The 25,000-nt window shown below is 39.8% G+C and overlaps 1 protein-coding gene across 1 annotated transcript; it reads left to right on the plus strand.

Annotated features, from left to right (window-relative positions):
* Window positions 1-5,009: 5,009 nt before the first annotated feature.
* LOC120519847 (hephaestin-like) lies at window positions 5,010-24,134 on the plus strand (the record flags this gene model as incomplete). The annotated part of the gene is made up of 3 exons (XM_039742625.1): window positions 5,010-5,462; window positions 11,092-11,312; window positions 23,922-24,134. Coding segments are annotated over exons 1-3 (610 nt in total), but the record flags the coding sequence as incomplete, so codon positions are not given.
* Window positions 24,135-25,000: the final 866 nt, after the last annotated feature.

Here is a 25,000-nt window from a genome sequence, read left to right on the forward strand (position 1 = left end):
GTGTACTTTAAACATTCTTATATTCCGTCCTTGGGTGTGTTAACAGTTTATCAAGAAACTTTGCATCCATAGAAAAGTAAGCAGAATAATTGCTTTCAGTAACTCAGAATGCCAAGTAGGTTTTCAACTTTTTCATCTTCTTGGGCCTTTCTTTTGTCAGAACTTGAATATTTTCAACCTCCTTGGGTTCACATGATATTCATGTTCCGAGATTAGTCATTAAACATAACCTGTTTGCCTCTTAAAATGTTGTATGTTCCCGGGTTTTTTTAGTACAAAGTATACTAGTCATAGTAAATGCCAGGATATCATCTAAGGTTTTTGTCAAAATGGTTCCAATATATTTTAATGTGATTTCACGTAGTATTTCTTACTTATGTAGGTTAGGTCAATTTGAGACCTTAATTGGTCTGGTAGGTTTATCTATCTATTGCCTATTATTTACTGGTGTTTCTTCCAGGTAGAGTCCCTGTCTAGTTGCCATTGATTTAAGTGTAGGCTCTGGGTTTCTGTCAACCAGTTTGTTGGAGCAAGCAGATAAAATAAAAAAATGAATGGATTGAAGTCTTATTCAATTGAACTTTATGATATCCATCTTGAATAATTTGTGATGTTACCATTTCAGAACTTCAAGCAACTATATGTTCTCTTAATGTTCAAATAAAGTTGTTGATATTTACTTTCCTTCTTTAGGAAATCAAAATGTCTTGCAAAAACACAATGTAGTCTCTTCTACCAAGCCCAGATCAAAAACAGGAGCAATCTCATTATACAGTAAGTTAGGGTTTGGATAGGTAAAGGTGTGATCCTGCTCTGAACTCATGACACTTAAATAGCACCTTAATCTCAATTCAGAGTCACAATGACACCTACAGTGTTTTAACTTAGGTGCAGTGATTTCATTTACAATTTAAAGTAAATGTGCAAATTGAGATGTTCAAGAACGTCCTAGGCATCAGAACAGGCCAGATGGCCAGACAGATGATGTCTTTTGTAAGCTATGAATATACAGTATTATTATTTTTTTATGTTAATTCTTGGTGAGGGTGACAGATCTAGGTAACCCTATAGTGGGTCCCAGTACAAAGGCACCAACACTCAAGCTTTCAAACAGTGCTACACTGTAGTAGCCATTCTCTGGGCCTCCCTTGCACTATAAAACTCCTGGATTATCAAAGCCACATCCCTGCCTGCACTTCTTATTGATCTTTTAGTCTGTCTGTGCTCACCCAGCATAAAGCAGAGGAAACTCTAGGTTATAAATTAATCAGCAAAAAGCTTTCTAAAGACTTTGTACCTTTAGACCTGGCCTTCCTGAATAAGCGGCTCACTGAGCTGTTGAGGAGAATTAGTGTAGATTGAAGGTATTTGGATACATGACTGGCCACAGCTCACAAGCTGGTAAGTTACACTTTTTAATATGCACAATTTAAATTCTTCTCCAGGTCTGCTAAGAATGCAGACCTGGTGTGCTGTGAAGTGCAGTATCTGAGTGACTCATTCAATTTTCAGTTTTTCATTCAATCTGAGAAGTTAATTAAGCCATGTTAGTGTGAGTGGGTATTCATTTACTGTATGCTAAAGAACAATGGCAGCAATTCACTAGCAAATTTGGTACTGTTTGCTGTGTGTTTTATGACTGGATAAAACTGCATTTTTAGAATACAGTTTAACTCAGGAACCAAACTATAGAACTACTACTTCTAGGAAAGGTTACTTTGCAAAAAACTCAAATAAAGATTAGAAAACAAAGAAAATGTATAAGCTAGTGGGTGTCCATTCATCCTTTTTTCTGAACCCCCTATATTCCATCTCAAGGCCATGATGAAGAGCAGCCTATCTGAGTTAAGTTAGGCACAAGGATGTGGTGACAGTCGATAGCAGGACACATTCGCATCAGGTTAAGTCAGGGAAGCCTATCACCAAAAGACACATAAAATGGGAGTGCACCAAAAAACCCACATAAACAACATGAAAACATTTCAAACACATCCATAAGGCCGGGAATTGAAACCAAGGTCTCTGGAACTGTTAAGTAAAAGCACTAGCCACTACATCACTCAAAAGTAGACACTATGATAACCCACTTATTTATGAACGCATTTTATTCCATTACAGGTTCATGGAGAGTTGGAGTCTATACCAAAATTTTTGGGGCCAAGGTAGCTATCAACAGAGATGGAACACCAGCCCACCACAAGACACACACTCACTGCTATGCAAAAACCCTTTGGAGAAGGCAATCATCCTAATGCATGTTTTTGTGATGTGGGAGTACCCAGAGAAGAACAGAATAGATAAGTAGTGCAAACTCCAGTGGCTAGATCAGGATTTGAACTTGACTTTTGGAACTATAAGGTAGAAGCTCTAAGCAATGCAAAATTATGAAGGCAGGCTATTCATCCAACCTATCCTGACAGCACTGTTCACAAAGCATAACCTTCCCAGTCAGTTGCATGGTGCCATCATACATGCATACACACTCAGTTATAGAGTTTCATTTTAGAGCTGCCAATTAAACTTGCCAGGGGAAGCCCAATGCAACCACAAGAGATCAAACTCCCCACAGTAATTAAACCAGGATTCAGTCTCTGGAGCTATGAGGCAGCAATGTTCATCACCGGGAAATATGCCTTTGTAATAATGATCTAATGTCATAGGGAAACCAGGGTTCAAGGGACAAGGGGTTGCCAGGCAAGAGGAGCTGGCAACAGATATTGGCAGGGTCTTTGGTGGCAGGAGAAGAGCAGGAGCTAAGAGATGTACTGTAGGGGAGGGAGTGCAACATAAGGAGCAGTCCCATGTGCTGCTTAAATAAACAGTTCCTTATACTACGGGCACAGATGCAAGTGACAGGCTGTGAAGATTCGCTCAAACAATAATTGGGCAACAGTTGGGCCCAAAATTGAACAGGTGCCCCCTGATGTTTATTTGGTTTAGAAGAGGCAGACAGTTCTAGGGCCATTGAATTTGCCTGCCTCTTTAATTTTTATTAGTGTTTATAAATATCGGAATGCTTGTAAGATCTGAGAATATAACATCAAGACTTATACAGGCTGTTTTGATCATTAAAATGATCTGGGAAATGACCCCAGAAGTTATTCTAGGGTGGAGTTTAAAGGCTGCTTCTAGTAACGCATTGAGTTCAGTGTTGGAAGATGAACTGGGCATGTCTTGATGACAATAAGAAGAGAGGGTAAGATTTAGAAAGTGTAAGAGACAGAAGTTGGATATAGCAGGGCTTATTTGTGGCATTGTTAAGGAGGGACTTCGGAAGCTTTAGCCATGGTCTTAGGCCACCAGACCCTCATCTATGAAAGCACCTCCACCCTGTACAATTGGCTTATCCTTCTAAACCTTAATCTTTGGGAACTCAGCACCCCTTCCTGAGGTTCTGTTTTCTGACATACCTGGAAGACTACACAAAAACTCCATGGTGGAACCATCTCCACCTACACTGACTGCACAAAAAAATTTCCTGGAGACTCATGCACCCACTTTTTCCATCTAACATATATGTTGGATTAAAGGCATTAACAGTACAGGTGCCAAGTGCTGAAGTTAGCGATGTCCCTTCTGGAGAAGGGGGCCCACATGGTAGACTAGGTTAAAGATTAATATGGGTAGACCCCAAGTGCTTGTGGAGTTCCATTTTTTTTTTTGTATTCTCCTGATGTGTATCATGTCCCTCATATTACAACATAACATAATGTTCTTAACCCCTCAATTCGGACATTTTTCCCTTGTCTTAGTGTGGCTTAATAATACATATATTATTATTTATGCTTAATCTCATTCTGCATCAGTTAGTGTGCTAGAAGAGGTCCCTCTACAATTATTATGAAGCGCCTTCAGAAAGTATAAAGTTCAATCAGTTTAATCTTTGATTCTTTAGATCAGAGAATCTTGTTTCTCATAGTCTGAGAGTCCTTCAGATGCCTTTTTACGAACTCCAATCACTCTTTCTAGTGTCATCTGCCCACTCTGCCATAAAGCCCAGATTAGTGGAGTGTTGAAGTGGTAGTTGTCATTCTTCAACTTTATTTAATCTCCATACAGATTCTCTGAAGCTTGGGCTGAGTGAGCATCGGGTTCTTGATCACCTCTCTTACCAAGGTCCTTCTCACTCAAATTCTCAGTTTGGCTGGCTGGTCAGTTCAAAGAAGAGTCATGGTGGGTCCAAACATCTTTCATTTAAAATTATGAAGGACACTTTGGTCTTGGGAACCTTCAATGCTACAGTTTTTTTTTGTAGCATTCTCCTAGATCTGTGCCTCTACACAATCCTGCCTTGAAACTCTGCAGGCAATTCCTGTGCCGTTCTGACTTGATTTTTGCTCTGGTACACATTGTTAACTGTGGAACCTGCGATAGACAAGTGCGTGTCTTTCCTCATCAAGTGCAATCAATTGAATTGACCTCAGTTCAACTCCAAACAACGTGTAGAAACATTTCAGTGGAGATCACCAGAATGGGATGCACCTTAGCCAGATTTCAAATGTATCAGCGTGATAATGCAGTTTTTTTTTTTTTAACTAGATTTGCAAAAATTACTAAAATCACTTTGTCATTCTGGGGTATTGAGTGTTGCTTGTTTTAGTCAGTTTCCTGGAGTCATCTTTGGAATTTTGAAAGTGATTAGAGAATTTCAGCAGCTGCCCAACACAGCAGAAACACCCGTGTTAAATTAACAATTGCAAATCCTTATTTAGTTCATATACTTTCCAGTGTTAATCAAATACCTTTTTTTGGATTTTATGATGATTCTTGCAACATTTTGTGTCTAAAAGTGCTTCACACCAGACTAAAGCCTGGTTCTTGACTGGACTGATCTAGATATATTTGGATGTTTGATCATTGAGGATGACTTTAAATTACTTCCTTGATGTATGAGAAATAATATGCAGATGACCATCTTGGGATCAGCATTGGCAAACCTCCTTTTGTTTCCACTTGGTCCATTTATCACAAAGATCTAACAGTCACTTCCTGTCTCCCTGTCTCTCTGCTCTCCTTTGCTTCAGACTGCTGTCTATCAGTCAATTTGTGGCTTTTCTGAGCTTAACCGATGGCCCGTCCAGGCAGGTACTGGCTTTCACTGCCTTTCACTTGTCCTCCCACCCCCTTTTCTGCATCATTCTCTCAGTGACTAAGTTGAAATAATCTTAAGAAGTCAACTAGTATCCACACTCAAGGCCTGTTTTGTTTTACAGCTGAGAGGCTCCTGGAATGTGAAGAAGTGAGTGAAAGCCACTGCCCTTAATTAAAATCATACTGGGCTGTCTTATGCTGACAAGAGCGGGCTGGCCAGCAGGAGACATGAAGGCTTTTGTGCTGCTTTTGTTTCTCAGCATTGCGCTCCCTGTGCATGGCAGCACCCGTCTCTACTACCTAGGAATTGTTGAAGCGCAATGGGATTACTTCCCCAATCGGAGAGAAACCCCGGACTTTGGCAAAGCAAAGTGAGTAAATCTGTTTGCATTGAATGGGTTTCAGGTTTAGAGGTTGTGAAGATTTTCTTAGCTGTGCAAGGAATTGCTTTTTCTTCTCACATTAAGACATTCGTTCACTTTAAAAAATAGGAGGTCATACATGGCTGTACCTACACCTACTCTTTATATACTGCTCTAGGACACTAGGTCGGGTTTATATTTCCTATCACATTTCACTATGGCATAGTTAGTTACATTGCACCCATAAATATTTTCAGTATGACTTTCACACATCATCTATAAGGCAGGGTTCAGAAAACATATCTAATCTGATCTAGATTTGTTGACTGGGCACACTGGGCCTCTCATTTTTGAACTATTATTTCAACATCCACCACCCTTTTCATCCACCCGCAGGAAGAAATCTAATGTAAAGTGTTTGTGATTGGTATTTTTCTTGTTCTTTATAAAAAGGCTAAAATGAGTGATTAATGAATGGGTCATATAAATAAAATCTTGTGATATTATGTCATATAGATATTACCTGATTTCTAAAAAAGGAGAATGCATGTGCCCTCTCAGATTCTTTCTGTATGAAGCAACCACAGTGTGGTGCTGAGAAAAAAAAGGGAAAAAAAGATTTACAGAATAACTTGAACATTAGAAGCCGGGGTGATTGAGCAGTTCACTGCAGTTTGTGACATCTGTGGGTGTTTAACCACCCTTACTTCTCTCACTTTACACAGATGCCTCAGGTTATATATACATCCTATTTTGTCTATAATTCACTTTTCATTTTATAGGGTGCCTTTGTACAGTGCACACTATCTTAAGCGACTCTTGAAAGAAAGTAAAAATACTTTAAAAGTAACACATGACAATATGGTACATTAAACATAATTTAATCTTTTCTCAACATTTATCTATCCATTTTCAAACCCACTTATTTAATTTATAGAGTTGTGGCAGGCCAGAGTCTGTAAGAGCAGCATGAAGTGCAAGGCAGAAATCAGTCCCAGTCGGGTTACCAATGCATCACATAGCACTCTCGCAGACACATCTTTATGTAGTTTATTGTCACTAGTTACCTCGCAGGAAGAAATCTAAAGCGAAGTACTCAGAGAAAATTCCATGGAGGAAAAAGCTCTACACAGGCGCTGACTAGTTATGATTTGAACCTGACGCTCTGGTACTATAAGGCATTAGTGTTAACTACTGAACAACAATAAAGCCCCCAGAATATTTTAAATCCACAATAAAGAACTGAGTAGTACTATGATTCTCTTAATAATGTATCCTTATGTTAATTTTTAAAAAAACAAAAAGTTTAACATATATATCATAATTGATTAATTGATTGATCTGGTAATCTGCTCAAGATCTTCATTAGCACTGTAAATGTAACTCAGGTAAATCCTAAGCTACTTACCACAAACAAATGAATAAACTAGGGGGTTCATGGTAGCATGTTGGTTACTACTGCCTCTCTGCTTCTGTTTGAATCCCAGCTCAGTCACTGTCTGTGTGGAGGCTGCATGTTCTCCCCATTGGTGCAGTGGTTTATTCCAAAGACATGCATGTTAAGTTAATTTTTGCATTTAACTGGTGTGGACGTGTGCATGAATTTTTAGTGCAATAGATTTGTACCCAATCAGGCACTAGTTTCTGCATTACACTCCATATAGCGTGGCATAAAGTATTTATCTATCTATCTATCTATCTATCTATCTATCTATCTATCTATCTATCTATCTATCTATCTATCTATCTATCTATCTATCTATCTATCTATCTATCTATCTATCTATCTATCTATCATAGGCAAACAGATGGGAAAATTCTTCAAAACTGACAAACATACCTGTATGCCATGATCATGAAGGCACTTAACAAAAGATTGACTGAGAAAATTTTTTGGGTTGTTTACATCTCCTATGTGGTACGTGTGGTCTCTTAAGTGTAAGATCATGGAGCCCCACACTAGGAGGGCCTTCTTGGGGTGACAGTTGCACTAAAGAGGGCCCTAGGTTAAATTATTGAATAAGGCAGGAGAGCAGTGAAAAGTTGTTGCTCTATCCATTTATACATATATGAATCAGTGTAAAAATAGGTGTAAAAAAAATAAAAGGACTAAATGCTAAATTGGGACTGAAATCTATAAATCTAAAATTCTTATAGAAATTTTTCCCAATATACACATTCCAAATGTGCTGCCTGAGCTCTGGGCCAATCTCTCCGTACTGGCCTCACTCCATCCCCACCCTTGGTTGGCCTCATGCTGCCCTCCATCCCCAGTCCCACATGTGCCTGAAGGAATGTATATTAATGGCTTACTTCCTGTATATTCGTGCAAAGAGTGAAAGCAAGAGTGGGGGTCTGACTAGCAGTGTGGGAAACTGGGAAGCTGCCAAATTTGGGATGAGCACCAAAGGAATTATGGAACTGATAATAGTAGCAAAATTGAGACTATGTTATGAAGAAGTTGACTTCTTTTACCTTTCAAAGACCAAACACACTAGAGGAGATGGTCTGATTCTAAGGCCCTGCCCACACTATTACATTTTTAATTAAAAATGCAACAGTTTCCTCCTGTTTAAAGTAGAACATCATAAACTTCATCTTAAAATTGATGTTTACTATAGTTTCTCAAATCCCATTCTAAGTAAAGTTAAAGGATTCGTATTGTATGTGTTCCACGACCCAGTTGTTAATCACTACATGCTTCTTAAATAGGCTTTCTCTTATGCCAACAAGAGCCCGCAGGCAGTGATCGCCACACAGAATACATTACATTCATGATAGTATAGTTCTCTGAACACTTTAGAATACTAAGATGTATACTGGATATAATTTTCATGATGAAATGCATTAAAGCATGTACTGTATAAACATGTGGGGACATGGTGGTCGTGCAGCAGTAGCGATGAACTGGCTCCCCATCCAGAGATTCTTCCTGCCTCCTGCAAGATGCAGCAGTGCTGTGTCTGTCAAATGTACCAACCTCCCATTTCTGTCCTTCTGTTTTTTTTCTCCACATAACCAATGGCCACACAATAAGCGTCTGTATAAAATATAAAATCAGCTATTAGCTTAGAAACCAGATTTTTCAAAACTTTTAAGGAACATTGAAAAATCTTTCTTATACAAGTTTAATTATTCCATCCATCTATACATCCAGGGTTACACCCATGTCAGCAAGCATACAGCAAGAGGCAGGAACAATCCCTGAATGGGGTTCCAGGTCATAACTACCGCTGCTCTGCCATGCCCCCACATATTCAATTATTAACTGTATACATTATTTAAATGAAGTTACCTATTTATCTGTAAAATTTAATATACATACTTTAATGCATTTGATATCAAAATTATATCAACTATACATCCTAGTATTTCAACAGCATACAGCTCCAATAGGATAGCCCTTGGGAATCTAAATCGACTTAGAAGCCAGTCATAATCATCTGTAAAAATGCATTCTTTTCTGCTGAACTGAATTCCTTTATTGTCATTGTTCAATAAGATTCAATATGCAACTCCTCCATAAACTTATTTTCCTCTAAAATGATAAACAATAATAATAATAATAAGATAAAAAATTATGAAAAAAATAGTATATGAAAGCTTAAGTACAATATACATATAGTGCAGATAGTGTAAATGGTTCATAAAGAGGCCCAGGTTGTACAATATTACAGTTGTAGTGCAAGTTTACAGTGAGGTAATAGCAATTATAAATGCAAACAGTTCTACCGGGAGCACTTAATGGACTGATTGAGTGCATTTACAGCTCTGGGGATGAAACTATTTCTGAGCCTCAAGGTCCATGCAGGAAAGACTCTGAAGCGTTTGCTGGATGGGAGAAGTTAAAAAAAGCTGTGGGTGAGTGGAATCCATACAGATGCTGGTGGTTTTCCTGTGGCAGCCTGTGTTATAAATGTCCTCCAAGGCTGGAAGCTGTATCCTGATAATACTTTATGCTATTGACACAACCCGCTGCAGAGCTTCCGATCAGCTACTGTGTAGCTGTGACACCACAAACACATACAATGGATTAAAATACTCTCACTGTTGCACCAAGAGTAACAATGCTAAAGCAGCTATGGTATTTGGAATAATTTGGCCATTCCGTGCACCATTATATTGCTACAGAATGATTACAATCAAGTGTCTTCCTTATCCTGCTTGACCACCTGTCTGCTCCATGTTAGAGAGTTACTATGTTGTGCTGTGGATTCTAATTTTTCATACTTGTACCACAAGGTGAAATCAATCACCAGTTTATGAATTACTGGATCTCGTTATCCTGACACTTCATGATGAGAGAATGGGATGATGTTCCTTAGTTTCCATTAAACTGTGTTTTAAAAGGAATGAAACAGTTACTTCTCATTTAGATCAATTGATAGATCACTGGAATGAAATGAACAGTCATCTCTAATGCAATATGTGAATTACATTTGGAAATGGTAATACTTTGATGTTAAATTGTGTCATTTTTAACTGGTGATTTCAGTTCAATGAAGACATTATCTTTAGTTTATATGTATTGTAGGCAAAAAATTAGAAAAAGAGTTACAGTTTTGAAAAATTGGCATCAGTGGTGAGTTTTGTGACTAGAGTTTTGAAAATTGATATCAATGTTCTGCAACTAGTGCCAAAGTGATTATAAAAAACTGTATTACGTGACTTCTCTATGATTGGACCCTGCTCATTACAATGTCTCATTCTATGATTGGTCACCCTTCATGGAATAAAAACATTATTCAACATAGCAGACATAGAAGTGTTGCATTCCATGACACTTGTGTTGCTTATCTATAGATAGATAGATAGATAGATACTTTATTAATCCCAAAGGGGAAATTCACATACTCCAGCAGCAGCATACTGATAAAGAACAATATTAAATTAAAGAGTGATAACAATGAAGGTATAACAGGCAGACAATATTTTGTATAATATTAACATTTACCCCCCATCCGACCCCGGGTGGAATTGAAGAGTCGCATAGTCACATCTCTATGCATCTAAACTGCATTTTGTACAGTTTGAATGCTGCATCCATGCACCAATTTTAATACCGCATTAATTCACAAAAGAAAAATAATGTATCAGTCACTACAAGTTTGTTATAAATCCCATGACTGGTGGCATTTCCATCCATACAAGGATTGCTGGTTTTGGGTAAGATATCTATGCTGCTTGTTTGCATTTTGAGTTGGATGGATCGTTCATATCTAGTGTGGTTTTGTTTAAAAGTGCTGTTTTTAAAATAAAAACATTGTAGTGTGGACATAGCCTAAGACACACAAGGAGCAAGCAATAAAACCTTTGTATAATTGGCTGTGGGAATTGTGATTAGGAGTTGTGGGTTAAGGGTTAGGGCTCAAACTTAATTTATAATGTTCTAGTTTATTTTTTAAAGTACCTAGTGATGGAGCTGCAAACATTTATTCAATTGCTTACTACAGAAGCAGTTAACTACAAACCATGGTACTTGCATTTGCATTTTCCCATGAGGTGTACCTTGCGGTAGTACACTCTCTATGAAATCAGTTTGTGTGTTATTTAACATTCACCCCCAGAGTCTGATTGACCTTGCTAGGCAGGAGTCTTATGTATTTCTTGACTCTCTTCATTTTGGTTTCTTCTGCAGTTGCACACAGGGTCTTGGCAGCATATTAAAGAAAGCAGTTTACAAACAATATCATGACGCCAGCTACTCTGTGGAGGTGAGTCAGCCAGCTTGGCTAGGCTTTCTGGGCCCAATTATCAAAGCAGAAGTCGGCGACCAAATTATCATTCATCTGAAGAATTTTGCATCTCGGCCATATTCCATCCATCCACATGGTGTGCACTACGAGAAGGACTCAGAAGGCAAGTAGAATATTAAACATTAAAGTCTGCTGTATTGAACACTTTTCTTTTATGATGTGGAAAGCCTGAAGGCAGCTGCAGTCCCAAAAGGGCAGTTAAATAAATAGAGTGGTTGAGAACATGTTAGGGGGAAGAAAAAAACAATAAGGGAAAAATGAAAAAACAGAGAACTCATGCATGCTGCTGGAATAGAAAATTGGAAAAATTTTGACCTGAAGCCACCCCTCTCCTCTAGCTATGAGAAAGAATGGGCAATGCTGAAGAAAAATAGGAATTACTCTATAAATGCATCTGCTATCCGGCCAGGGTTCATAAAGTATGAGACGAGGAAAGATCTTTTTCCCTAGTAAATGCATAGTGTAGATCAGGGTATTTATTAGTCTAATGCTTTTTAATTTTTTTATAATTAGTGTAATGATGTTTTTAACAAAGGTAAATGAATTAAATGGGATAGAATGATTAATCTTGGAGAACCTCGGTCTGCTCTCTAGGGTTCTGGTGAAGAGATGGGTTATGAAATTCTATTTTACTTTGAGGTTAATGCACTCTTTTCTTATTAGTCTAAATTTAAAATGGATCTTTTTTATACAGTATAACATCATCAAAAATGTAGAGATTGAACTAACTAGAAATATAATTCATTACATATATTTTAAGGAGTTATTTAACAGGTTTTGACTATTAATCTTGGCATAAGTAAAGTGGAGCCTTTTTTGTTATTTTTATTGACCTTGATGATCAAATCTGAATATGCCAAAATATCCAATCAAAAACACAATCAATACAAAGTATACAAAAGGAAATTAAGATGAATCATATTAAAATGAACATTTACCTACCCATCTTACAGAGCTATGTGAACAAAAAGTCCTTTGTAAGATACTTCTTCACATATATTAAAGCAGCAAATGGAAAAGAAAAGAGAGACAGAGACCAATCAGGCTCATTTTAGAACAATATTAATAAATTCTTGCCAAATTTGGAAAAACTTTGCAATGTTCCTCAAAAAGAAAACTTGATTTTTCTAGTTTTAGATATTATAAAACATTACTTTCCCACTGAGTTAAAGAATAGGTTAGGTTTCTTTCACTTCAGCAAAGTAAGTCCACATGCAATCAATGTAGTCTAAAAAATCGTAGTTGATTTATCATTACATAATGTTATCTCTTTCAGTGTCACTCTGAACTGTACCATTAAAGGATTAGGCATAACTTTAAATCTAACAATTTAAATTTACCCCACAATGGTCTTAATTTAGGATAGTCCCAAAACATATGACCTAGTGAGATTAGTGCTTGATACAGTCATTCACATATATGGTCAGGTTCCTGAAATATTGTGGATAGTTGTAATATTTATATTATGTGAATGATGCTCAGTTTTAAGTTGGATTACAGAATGCTTTGAGCAGACAGATGAAGAGTATATTCTATGAGTTATTGAATTCCATTACTCATTTGAGATATTAACTAACATGTCTCTTTTCCATCATAGCCTAGGATCGTTTGGATGTTCAGACTAAAAATAATTGATAAAGTCTAGAAATAGAATCAATATTCTCATCATTGATGGGTAAAAAGCAAAAAAGGCTGTAGCAAAATATTAAAGGAAGATTAACAAAGAGAGGAAGTTTTCTTAAGACAAATTTTCTAACATGCCAATAAAAGGATTGGCATGTTGCAGAAATTCCATATTTAAGGCCTAATTAATCAAAGGGTGCATATACACTGTCAATACAGAGGTCTCTGAAAGTCTGGATACCTAATGATTTCCACAAATTTAATTCTGTGTAGGTTAAAGAGAGCTGGAATACTTGGAGTTTAAATTACTTTGCTGTTATTTTAAGAGAAAGAACAAAAAAGGATAATGAAAAGACTTAATTTATTCTGTAATATTATAAAATATCATGTTCAGAATAAGAAAATGATGGCATAGAATATATACATGTTATCAGTTTTTAGAGTATTTGAACATAAAATAATGGTGAAACATGGACCATCTAATTATTCATATTCATTTTATGACCTGTACTAGGATCAAGGTCAGTCCTTTTTAATTTCGTGTCTCGCTTGTAAGATCACAGAGAAACAGAGCAAGACTGAAAAGGTTTGGGTATCTGTTTTATTGTGTTATTGGATCACCTGTAATACCCACCAAACATGAAAGGTAAAAACTAAACTCTTAGGTTTTTTTCCTAATGGAAATGACCATGTCCCTCGGGGAATCCTGTGGGGGTGCTCTGGGAGTATGGGGTACCTGATAAGAGCTGTTCCGTCCCTGTACAACCGGTGTCAGAGCTTGGTCCGCATTGCCGGCAGTAAGTCGAGCCCGTTTCCAGTGAGAGTTGGACTCCGCCAGGGCTGCCCTTTGTCACCGATTCTGTTCATAACTTTTATGGACAGAATTTCTAGGCGCAGCCAGGGTGTTGAGGGGGTCCGGTGTGGTGGACTCAGGATTGAGTCACTGCTTTTTGCAGATGATGTTGTCCTGTTTGCTTCATCAGGCCGTGATCTTCAGCTCTCTCTGAATCGGTTCGCAGCTGAGTATGAAACGGCTGAGATGGGAATCAGCACCTCCAAATCCGAGACCATGGTCCTCAGCCGAAAAGGGTGGAGTGCCCTCTCAGGGCTGGGGGGCGAGATCCTGCCCCAAGTGAAGGAGTTCAAGTATCTCTGGGTCTTGTTCACGAGTGAGGGAAGAATGGAGAGTGAAATCGACAGGCAGATTGGTTTGGCGTCCGTAGTGGTGAAAAAGGAGCTGAGCCGTAAGGCGAAGCTCTCAATTTACCAGTCGATCTACGTGCCTACCTTCACCTATGGTCATGGGCTATGGGTGGTAACTGAAAGAACAAACTTCCGAATACAAGCGGCTGAAATGAGTTTCCTCCACAGGGTATCTGGGCTTTCCCTTAAAGATAGGGTGAGGAGCTCAGTCATCCGGGAGGGGCTCAGAGTAGAGCCGCTATTCCTCCGCATCGAGAGGAGTCAGATGAGGTGGCTCGGGCATCTGATCAGGATGCCTCCTGGACACCTCCATGGTGAGGTGTTCCGGGCACGTCCAAACGGGAAGAGGCCCCAGGGAAGACCCAGGACACGCTGGAGGGACTATGTCTCCTGGCTGGCCTGGGAACGCCTTGGGTTTCTCCTGGAATGGCTAGAAGAAGTGGCTGGGGAGAGAGAAGTCTGGGCCTCTCTGCTCAAGCTGCTGCCCCTGCGACCCGACCTCGAATAAGTGGAAGAGTATGGATGGATGGGTGGATGGAGGATAAAAAGAAATGTAAAACCCAGTTTTACAACTGTTACCTGAAACGTCTTACCTGTCTCACTGTCTGTATTTTATCCCATGTATTTAAACCTAGGGACCTCTAATGGCAGGCTTTTAGCTGACTAGGACTGCCTTTACTTTCAAATCTTTAGTTCAAGCCAATTTTACCACCAACAGAGATGTCCCCTTGTGCCCATTAATGTACCACAGCCAGCAAGGAGTGGATAATCTAGCTTCGTAGGCTAATAGCAATCAGAACAAGAGACACTGGCTATTAAGCTTTCATTTAGAAATAATATTTGTTTGCATTTTAACCAATAGCAGCAGATATAAGCAATGCAAAGTATTATACAACTTGAGTGGGTTCATGCAGACTTCATTCAGACCCAAATGACATATCCAGTTCCTTAGTTACAGATAATACTGTATATTGTTAATTGAAAAATGAAAAGAAAAATATTTGTTGCTGAAGACAAAGCTCCTTGGAAAGTGCCCAGCAGTTAAACGACTTAAAAAGCTCCATGAAAGTGTCTGAGGCTCCTCTCAAAGTGTACATTTTTTCAAATGAGCGGAACTCTTTGTGTGTCAGGAAAAAAAAAATGAACCAAATTTTCCATTTTTCAAGCAGTAACTGAGAGAAAACATTTTTTGAAAAAAGTCACTCCCAGAATGAGCTCCTAGCTTACTTGTTTTCTTTTTGATGGCAGAGCTTACAATTTGTCCAACACACACAAATGCTGTTAAATCATTATCAGAAAGTCAAGGCAATTTTCCCATGGAAATCAAAAGCAGCACTTTCTAACTAAGAAAATACTTTAAACTGTGCTTTGTCTTTCAGTTTTCCCACAATACACACTCCTGTTCAGCTTGACAAGACTTTCAAGTTTTGGCTTATTACCTGACATCGGTTGAAAAAGTTAAACTATTTGCCATACCGGATCCAAAGGACCCTATGTTGCCAATTTGCAAATAATGTTTCAGAATGGAAAATTAAAGATTAAGGGCACTTTTTGAAACACTAATGCTTCTACTAAACCTCTCCTGGTCTTTTACAGGACAATTTTCTGTTCCATTTGTGCATTGAGAAATGTTGTAGGGAGGAAGGGGTTGATTAGAGATCCCAGTAGGTCAAGTGCTTGGTGGTCTAGGTAGTTATTTTTCTGGCAAAAGAGGAATAGGGCAAAAAATTAAGGAGCATTACTTTCATCATCCCCTGTACCCCATTCAAAATCTGTCCTTGCAAGATCTGACGAGTGCTCACATTTATCTCATGTTAATCCTTTGTAAAATAAACCCTTCCACTGTACTGCTTGAATTCTTTCAGTCAGTTTGAAAGATTTGTCAATTTGTGTTACTCCCTAATTCAGACTTGCTCCTTTAGCAAAGAAAATTAATGTCTGTCAAAATTGGTAATGCATCTTATTCACACAACATTTCTCAGAATGATTGACAATGATTCAAGAACAATAACTGTCATTTTGTCAAAGCTGTCTTAAATTTGATTGATGGAAACATAATAAAAGATAGCCCACGGTAAAAATGAACAAAGGGAACCAGAATTAGTGATTAATTGTGAGCAACGCGAGACTTACTCATGAATCAGTGTTGCAAAATTCAAGATCGGGAGAACACAAAATGCAAATAAGCTAAAGAAGACTCTCTATGGCTTTCTACATGGGCCTTAACCCTTGTATATAAGGTAAGGTGGCTCGACCACTTGCCCACCTTCTCATTCATACAGTAAGCACTCCTTTCTTCACATCCTCTCTTTCTTGCTCCCTCTCTTTTGCATAATTTTTCTAATCAAGTTCCCACTCCTCCACTAGTGAGACCTTCCCCAATTCATTTCCCATTGTTTAGCTTAAATTACCATTGACCTTCTGGGTTCTCTTCGAGCTAATCCCACAATCACTTACAATATCAGAGATGGCCGTATAAAAAGTGTGTGCTTAGTGCACAGTCACAACGAGGTTTGTGGATGGCCACCCCGTATACCTGAGAAAAGGTTGAAAAAAAATAAACATGTCTTCACAGACAGGAGTCCAAAACCAAACTGACTAACTGAAAGCTGCTTTATAAATATGGCTTGAATGAGGAAGAGGTGGAGTCAGGGGGGGCTAGAACAGGAACTGATGTGGCAGGAAGATGGATTCTGGGTATTGGATATGATGTCATCAGAGTGTGCCAGAAGTGATGTCAACAGGGGCAGACTGGTAGTGATGTCATTGAAAGGCAGGTTCTTTGGCTGTTCTGCAGAAGGACAAAAAGAGAAAGGATTAGGTGACAGTGCCAACCCCTGAGCCGACACAGAAATAACACTATTTGAGCTTGTAAACTGTCTCCCAAAGCCCAGACCAGTCGTGAACCTTAGAAAGAGCTTAACTGTTGGCCTGGGGAGAAACCTGATGATAAAGAACAGAAATTTTATAAGGTTGGAGGTTCAAAACAAACGAGTGACTTGTGGGTTGGACTCCTTGTGCACTATCATCCACTGTAAAGCGGCATGATCATTGACAAGGGTAAAATCACGGCCCAAGAGGTAGTACCTCAGTTGTGTTACTGCACATTTGATCAGCCAAGGTCTCCCTTTCCACTGCCGCATACCCGGTTTTCCTGTCCAGCAGTTGCCAACCTCAGGAACATAATGGGGTGTTTGACACAGTCGACGCTTTGGCTTAGCATGGCACCAGTCCTGTGTCCGACGTGTTGGTCTGGAACATAAAAGGCAGAGAGAAGTTAGGAGCCATTGAAAAGTGTGCCGATGTAAGGACCTGCTTCAAATCATGAAATGCAGTGTCAGCTTTATTGTCCCATACCATTGCATTGGGGGTCTGCTTCTTTTTTAAATCTGTCAAGGGTGCTGCTCTCGCTGAGAACTGAGGTACAAACCAGCAGTAGTAACCTGCCAGCCCAAGAAAGGCCTTGATCTGCCAATTTAATGGCAAATGGCATTTACCGTTGAACACTGTTTGACTGACCCACCAACACCAGGTAGCCTAAATATTTGGCCTTGATCAATCCAAGGATACATTACAGTCATCTCCACTTACCTGCAATCTCCACCTAGCTGCAATGCAGCTTTTGGGTCAGTTTTTTTCGCTATACACTCCATTGCTAACTGCATTTGGTTAGCTGCAATTCGCTTATCTGCAATTTCCGGTATGCCGCAATGCCTTTAATATTCCCGTTTCATGATTTTCAGGTCAGTCGGCATCGTAGAGCGGCAATGGCCGTGCAAGTCCGTTTTCCGCTTACTGTACAGTCTAATCTGTTTAAGTGCATGACCTCCGGACGAGATCGCTATGTGTGCTTAAGCGGAGTTGACTGCACTTGACTTTATGCAAAAAGGGACCGTGCAAGTCATGTGCAGCTAAGCAGAGTGTGCACTCAACCGACATGCACGCACGTGGAGTCGACTCTAGTTGATACACTGTACAAAGAGAGACGACACCATATATAGTCGACATTGCCAGGCATATGCGTGGTCAGTGTCTGTTATTTCAGTAATTAGAAAGCCGACAGATCTGAAAAGAGCATCAACTGATCGACATAATTTAATTTTTTAAAAAGTTGCTGGAATATCGTTACATTAGGTCTAGTCTAATATGTCAACGTGTAAGACTTCAAAAACGTTAAAAGCGGATAGAGTAGAAGTGTTAAAACAAATTGATAGTAAGGAAAGTCAAGTGTCTGTTGCCAAGCACTTTGGTGTTCATCCAAGTCAAATCTGTCACATTGTTAAGCAACAGCAGCAGGTGATTGATGACTGGCAAAAAAATGCTAATCCTGACCGAAAAAGAAAACAGGCAGGAAAATCTGAGGATGTCACTTTGTTGCGTTGGTTCAGCCAAGCTAGAAGCAGACGGCTGCCAGTTAGCGGACCGATGTTGATTAAAAAAGCCAATCAGCTTGCTGTTAGCTTTGGCATAGAGAGATTTAATGCTACAAATGGATGGCTGGAGCGCTGGAACCAACGAGAAAACATTCAGTTTAAACAGCAACACGGGGAAAAGCAGGAAGCTGATGAATTTGGTGCCAAGCGTTAGATAGTTGAAGTTCTTCCTGACATCATCAAAGAGTATGATGAACGTGATATCCTCAATGCTGACGAAACTGGGCTTTATTGTCATGCCATACCCGAGGGAACGTTAACGTTTAAACACCATGAAGCTGCTGGGACTAAAGTGCCAAAAGACAGACTGACGCTTTCTACTGGCCTGGAACATGGATGGATCAGAAAAGTCGCCACTGCTGGTAATAGGGAAAAGCAAAGAGCCAAGGTGCTTCAAAAATGTCAAGAAGCTTCCAGTGGCATACGAGGCAAATTGCAACGCCTAGATGATCAGTGAACTTTGGCTGCAGTGGCTGAAGAAGCTGAACAATTCAATGAGGTCCAAAAGACGACACATTGTTTTGCTGTGTGACAACTGTGCAGCACACAGTGATGATATCAGACTGACAAACATCAAGCTCGTTTTTATGCTGCCCAACACAACAAGCTTAATTCAGCCCATGGATCAAGGCATAATAGCACATTTCAAGCAAAATTACTGATCCTTCATGCTTCGCCATCTGATGCTACTTGACAGTTTGCACATGCAGAAGGATGCATGGAGTCGTATCAGTACATCAGCAATCGTTAACTACTACAGATGAGCAAGCTTCGTGAAAGCTGTGGAGGGAGATAGCACTATCCCAGTTCCGGGTGCCTCAGCAGCAATTGTGGAAGATACCAGCAGCGTGGGGCTACAGCTGCCTGATGGAATGTCAAATAATGACTTTGATTGTTTCGTTGAAATCGACAGTAATGCTCCAACAAGTGCAGATAAAACAGACAAAGAGATATGCGAAAGCCTGAAGGCGTCTACTCCAGCCGCTTAGCAACTAGAAGAGGAGGAGAGACTGGACGCATCCGACGTTGATGACGTTCAGACTGTACCTGCCATGGCACTGACGTTCGCTAATGCAGTGAAGAGCTTGGATTTTATACGAGCTACCTAGACTCAACTGGCTGTGATTCATACGTTTTATGCACTGTCCAGCCAAATTTATGACCGTTGTCCGAACCAGGCACAGACAACAATAACAGATTATTTTTGTTGCGTGTGAACTAACACTGAGTAAATGACGACATTGCTTAATTGAAAATTAGCAGCTGTAGACCGGCAAGGCTGTATGTATATTACATGTACATTAGACGATTAAACTATATTTGAGACTGGTTAGTAACAATACATTGTGTTTATTCTTTAGCTCTAGCAACTGCAGTTAGGCGACCACAATACACGCATAAAGTGCATACCTAGCATGAACCACATGGTTCAAAGTCTATTATAAGCTAACTCTGCTTATTTGCAGTCTCCGCTTACCTGCAATTTGGCCTTCAGCCAAGACCCAACATTGTAGCTAAATGGAGTGCACTGTACTTAGAATTTATTCGAAGTCCGTCTGTTCCAAAGCAAGGAACTCAGCCTGAACATGCTCTAGGTGTTTGTCTAGTGTGTCTTAGAATACTGTAGATGACTATGTTATCCAAGTAAGCAAAACTATGGGTATTGTGGGGCCACAAGAGGCGCTAAAGAAACCTGCCAGTACCCGTTCATCATGTCAAGAGTGATCAGGTACAGTATTTCACTTTTCCAAGTGGCTCGAGAAGGTTGTCCAACCACGGCATCGGGTAAATGTCAAAATGGGACACCTGATTAAGATGATGGAAGTCATTGCAGAACCTTCAAGTTCTGTTGGGCTTAGGGAAAAATACAATTGGGCAGGACTAGGGACTATGACTTTCTTCAGTTACACTTAGTTCCAACATATGTTTGATCTCAAGATCCACTTCATTATGTTTTGCCTCCTTTAGGCGATAAAGCTTCTCCTGGATGACTACCCCAGGGTCTGTTATAATATCATGCTCATTCAATGAGGTCTGACCCGTTTCTCACTCACTACCTCAGTAACAGACAGGATGACTGCTTTGAGTTCCTGTTTCTGTTGAGGCGTCATAGTCGGACTGAAGTTAAGGCTGTTTTTACAGGCGAAAAGAGAACAGGGCTGGCCAGAGTAAGGATTGGGGTCTCTGTCCCACCATGGCTTTTGCAGGTTGACGTGATAAATCTTTTCGCTCAGGCAATGATTAGGTTCTTTAACCAGATAATCAACAAGCCCTTTTTGCTTCTTAACTTTGTATGGGCCCTGCCAATGTGTCATTAATTTAGAGTGTGAGGTAGAAACAAGTACTATGACACGGTCTCCCAGGCAGAATTCCCTAAGTACTGTCCCACAGCTTTTTCCTTTTCCATGTTTGTTTAAAGATACTTCTAATTTTGGAAGATCTATCACATAAATACATGCTATATTCCAGAACGTTAGTAGAAGTGAGGGCCTCCTCCCATCCTTCTTTTATGATGTTTAATATCCCAAGGGGTTGACACACCTCCCAATAAGCAAAAAGTGCAAGGGGGAGTAGCTGTTCCCAGTTCCTCTCATCCTCACTGACCATCTTATGTAACATTTGCTTGAGAGTCTGATTAAACCTCTCTACAAGACCCTCAGTTTGGGGATGATACACTGTGATCTTTAAATGTTTGATTTTGAGCAACTTGGCAACTTCCCTGAATGCCTTTGAGGTAAAAGGCGTCCCTTGGTCTGTTAAGACTTCTTTTCGGTTGCTGATATGCGCAAAGACCCCTACGAGTTCCCATTCGATTGTTTCAAATTGGCTACTGTCAACAGGACAGCCTCAGGAAAGAGAGTAGCATAATCTATAAGGATTGGAATGTATTTATGTCCTTGTGCTGAGGAATCAATGGGTTCTACGATATTGACCTCTATATTTTCAAAAAGGATGTTAATTAGTGGAAGGGGAACCAACGGTGCAAGGTCCTTTTTAGGAATTCGACATAACTGACACCCTGGACAGGTGCACAGAAACGTTAGATCTCTTCATGGATTCTCAGCCAATACAATCTGAGCTTAATCTTCTCTAGTGTTTTGGTGGTTCCCAGATGGGCACCTAGGAGATGGGTATGTGCTAGTTCACAGACCTCTCACTGGTGGGTCCACGATACCAACAACAGTGACCTCATCTCCCCCTCATGCTCAGCTACTCGATATAATAAATCATTGTTAATAACAAAGTGGAATCAGGGTGGCATGGAATTTAAGTTGCGTTGACCATTCACTGAGACTACTGCATTTTTGGCAAACTTAAGGGAATCATCATTCCACTTTTCCTATTTGAAGGATGCCAAGGTTTGCATAAACTGAAACTGCAATGTGGTAAGTGGGTCTAGACTGACCTCAGTGGGTGGAGCGTCAGATCATGGCGTCAAAGACACAGGCTCTCTAATTCCAGGGTGTTCGTTAGGACTTCCACTACGTCATACTTGGTAGTCATGTGACTGCTTGTTGTCAGCGGTGTACACAGTATTAAGATAGTTTGGGGTGGTTTACTAGGCCCAAAGACTGAACAGGAGGGTCTTGTGTCATACTGCTTTTAATCTTAGACCAGTCTCTGCCGAGTATGACAGGAATGGGTGGATTTCGCAGCACCAGTACCTGTACAGCCCTTTTCATAGCTGATCACACATCTAGCAGAGCAATATCACCACTTTTTGCCATCAATACAGGTCAAACTGGTCTTTACCTTAAGCTACTGTTGCAATAAGACATAACGGTGAGTGGCAATAGAGATGTTGCTGCTGGTGTCTAATAGTCATTCACCACCCCTATTCCTGTCCAGGGAAAAGATAAGGGGTTAACAACAACACATTACTTTTCACCTGCAGCCTAGCTGCAGTCTGTTGGCTTGCTGAGTTGCAGGCAGTTGGGGATGGTGTGCCCTGGCACCCCTTGGAAACTGTTCCTCTTTTCTACATCACGGCGTGAAGGCTCAGGGTTAGCGATATGCCCCCTGTTGGGATTGGCGCATGGACTTTTCTGCATGCTCGGAGACCTGGTTGCCATCCTATGTCTCTCCACTGTTTCAATCAAAGCATTCATGTTTTTAAAGGCTTGCCTGCGGACTGGCTGGGTGAGAAAGTCGGGGAGGACGTTTAGCAGTAGGTCTCAGGGAACTTGCTCTACAACTTCTTTTGAGTTGTTAATGTCTGACCTTAGCTAGCGCCCTGTTTTTCTCCACAAATCATACTCCTGAGGTCTTGTCGGCTGCTCTGCATCTAACCTCCACTCATGGCAGTGCCTTGCCTGCTGGTCAGCGGAAATGCCATACCTTTTATTTCGGCCTTGAGAGTGTCATAGTTGATGCCATCTTCAGTCTTGTGGTCATAATAGGTCCATTGTGTTTCACCCTTCCGGAATGTCTTTAATATGTTGGCCTACTCAGTGTGCTCCCAATGGTGTCTTATACTGTAGCTGTGTGCTCAAAAATTAAGAGATGCGACTCTATGTCTTTGTTCTCTTGTAACAGCATCAGCATCTGGGAGGAAGCCCTTGACCAATCCTGTTGGAGGGTGAAGTGTTCTGTTGAAGTTCTGGTTTCAGCCAATTGGATCTTAAGTCCCTTTATTTCTGTACCCATACTGTGTAGCAACGAAGTCAGGTCTTGCTCTTCAGTCATTTTCAAGCAATAATCCTACCAACTATGCCAATGTAATAATAATGATAAAGAGTCACAAAAAGGTTTTTGGATGGCCACCCTGTATACCTGAAAAAAGGTAAAAAAAAAAAGAAAAAGTAAACACATCTTTACACACAGGTTGAAAGCTGCTCTATAAATATGGCTGAATGGAGGAAGTGGTGAAGTCAGGGTGGCCGGAACAGAATCTGACATGGTAGGAAAATGGATTCTGGGTACTGGATATGACAACATCAGAGGGTGCCAGATATATATTACTATATGCACATGTGTGCCACCTTATATTTTTGACTCCTCTCGTAATTATTTTTTGCGTCTTGCCTGGATTTTAACTTTTTTCCTGTTTATTGACTGTGACTTTTGCCTCTCATCTGGGTTTCGGTTGCTTTCTTTAATTTTTTATTTTCGTTTGTTTTGTCTTTTGCACACATCTCCCAGCTTAATATAACAAATTAGTTATCTGTGAAACTCTAATTTTGACAGGCTGCTGTATTTATGATTCACATGCACATATTACATGGATTTATCATCACAGGTTGACAAACATATAAAATAAAGTCTTTCTAAATATGATGTCCTACTTTAAACATTTATAGGTTGTTGATAAATTAGAAGCAATTCTAACATTTTTGTGGCTCCTAAAATATACAGTAGTTTCATTAGGAGAGAAGTGGAAATATGAATCACAGAAAACCATGCTATTCCAGACAAGTGTGTCATCATCCATTAAATAATTTATTTCACTCTAGGATCTTTGTACCCTGACCAGACTTTTGGAAAAAATAAGCTTGATGATGCCATTGCACCCAGTGGGTCCCACACTTACACCTGGACTGTGACAGATGAACATGCACCCACAGAGGATGACCCAGGCTGTCTGACGTGGATCTATCACTCTCATGTGGATGCCCCACGGGATATCTCCTCAGGACTCATTGGGCCATTACTCACCTGCAAGAAAGGTGAGAAAAACCTGCTTCTGTGAATGTTTAAAAGTTATTTTATGCACTCATTTCATGAACATCTCAGTTAATTTAATATAGGATTGTAGGGTGTTGGCATCTATCCCAGTGACATTTGGTGCAGGACATAAAATAATTACTAAATAAAGTGCTCCGCCACATACTCCCACAATCATTCATGCTGTTGCAATGTAGATATTCCACACTAACAAGAATGCAGGAGAAATCAGAGTATCATGAGAAATATCCACAAGAACATATAGAGAACATTCAAACTTGACATAGACAGTGGCCAGGCTAGCATATGAAGCCAGGAACTGTGAGACAGCAGCGTTAAACCACTGTGCTACCATGCTTCCAAGATCATTTTAGAATTTTGAAAAGATGACCAATTGAAAAAGAAAATATGGCTTGAGTCACACTTTGCAAAACATTATTGACATCCTCAAGTGAACATGGTTGTGGCTTACTGAGGATTCATTAAGCCTTTACCCAAACTGTTTTCTTAATGGTTATATGGAAACAAACAGAGAGCTGATCATAAATGCTCTGGTTACCTACAAAGAAGACAAAAAATGATTATCTGTGTTTAATGTTTGGGAATTAAAAAAGAAAGCTATTTATTGTGCTATTTATTGTTCTCCTCAATTCCTTAAGGGTTAGGGTTAGGGTAAAGATTAGTAGCTGCAGCTTTTATCTCAAATGACCATTTCATCACAGGCACGTTCTTCCTGTTTGACAAACCTACACTTAATTAGGCCTTTTGTTGTTGTGTTTTTTTTTAGTTTCTGAACTCATTAAGTAGGTTCACAATTATACCTAACTTATTTAATTATAATGTCTTTACAAGTTTATCAGTTTGGCAC

The sequence above is a fragment of the Polypterus senegalus genome, unplaced genomic scaffold (assembly GCF_016835505.1).
Source record: "Polypterus senegalus isolate Bchr_013 unplaced genomic scaffold, ASM1683550v1 scaffold_5285, whole genome shotgun sequence".
Classification (NCBI taxonomy): domain Eukaryota; kingdom Metazoa; phylum Chordata; class Cladistia; order Polypteriformes; family Polypteridae; genus Polypterus; species Polypterus senegalus.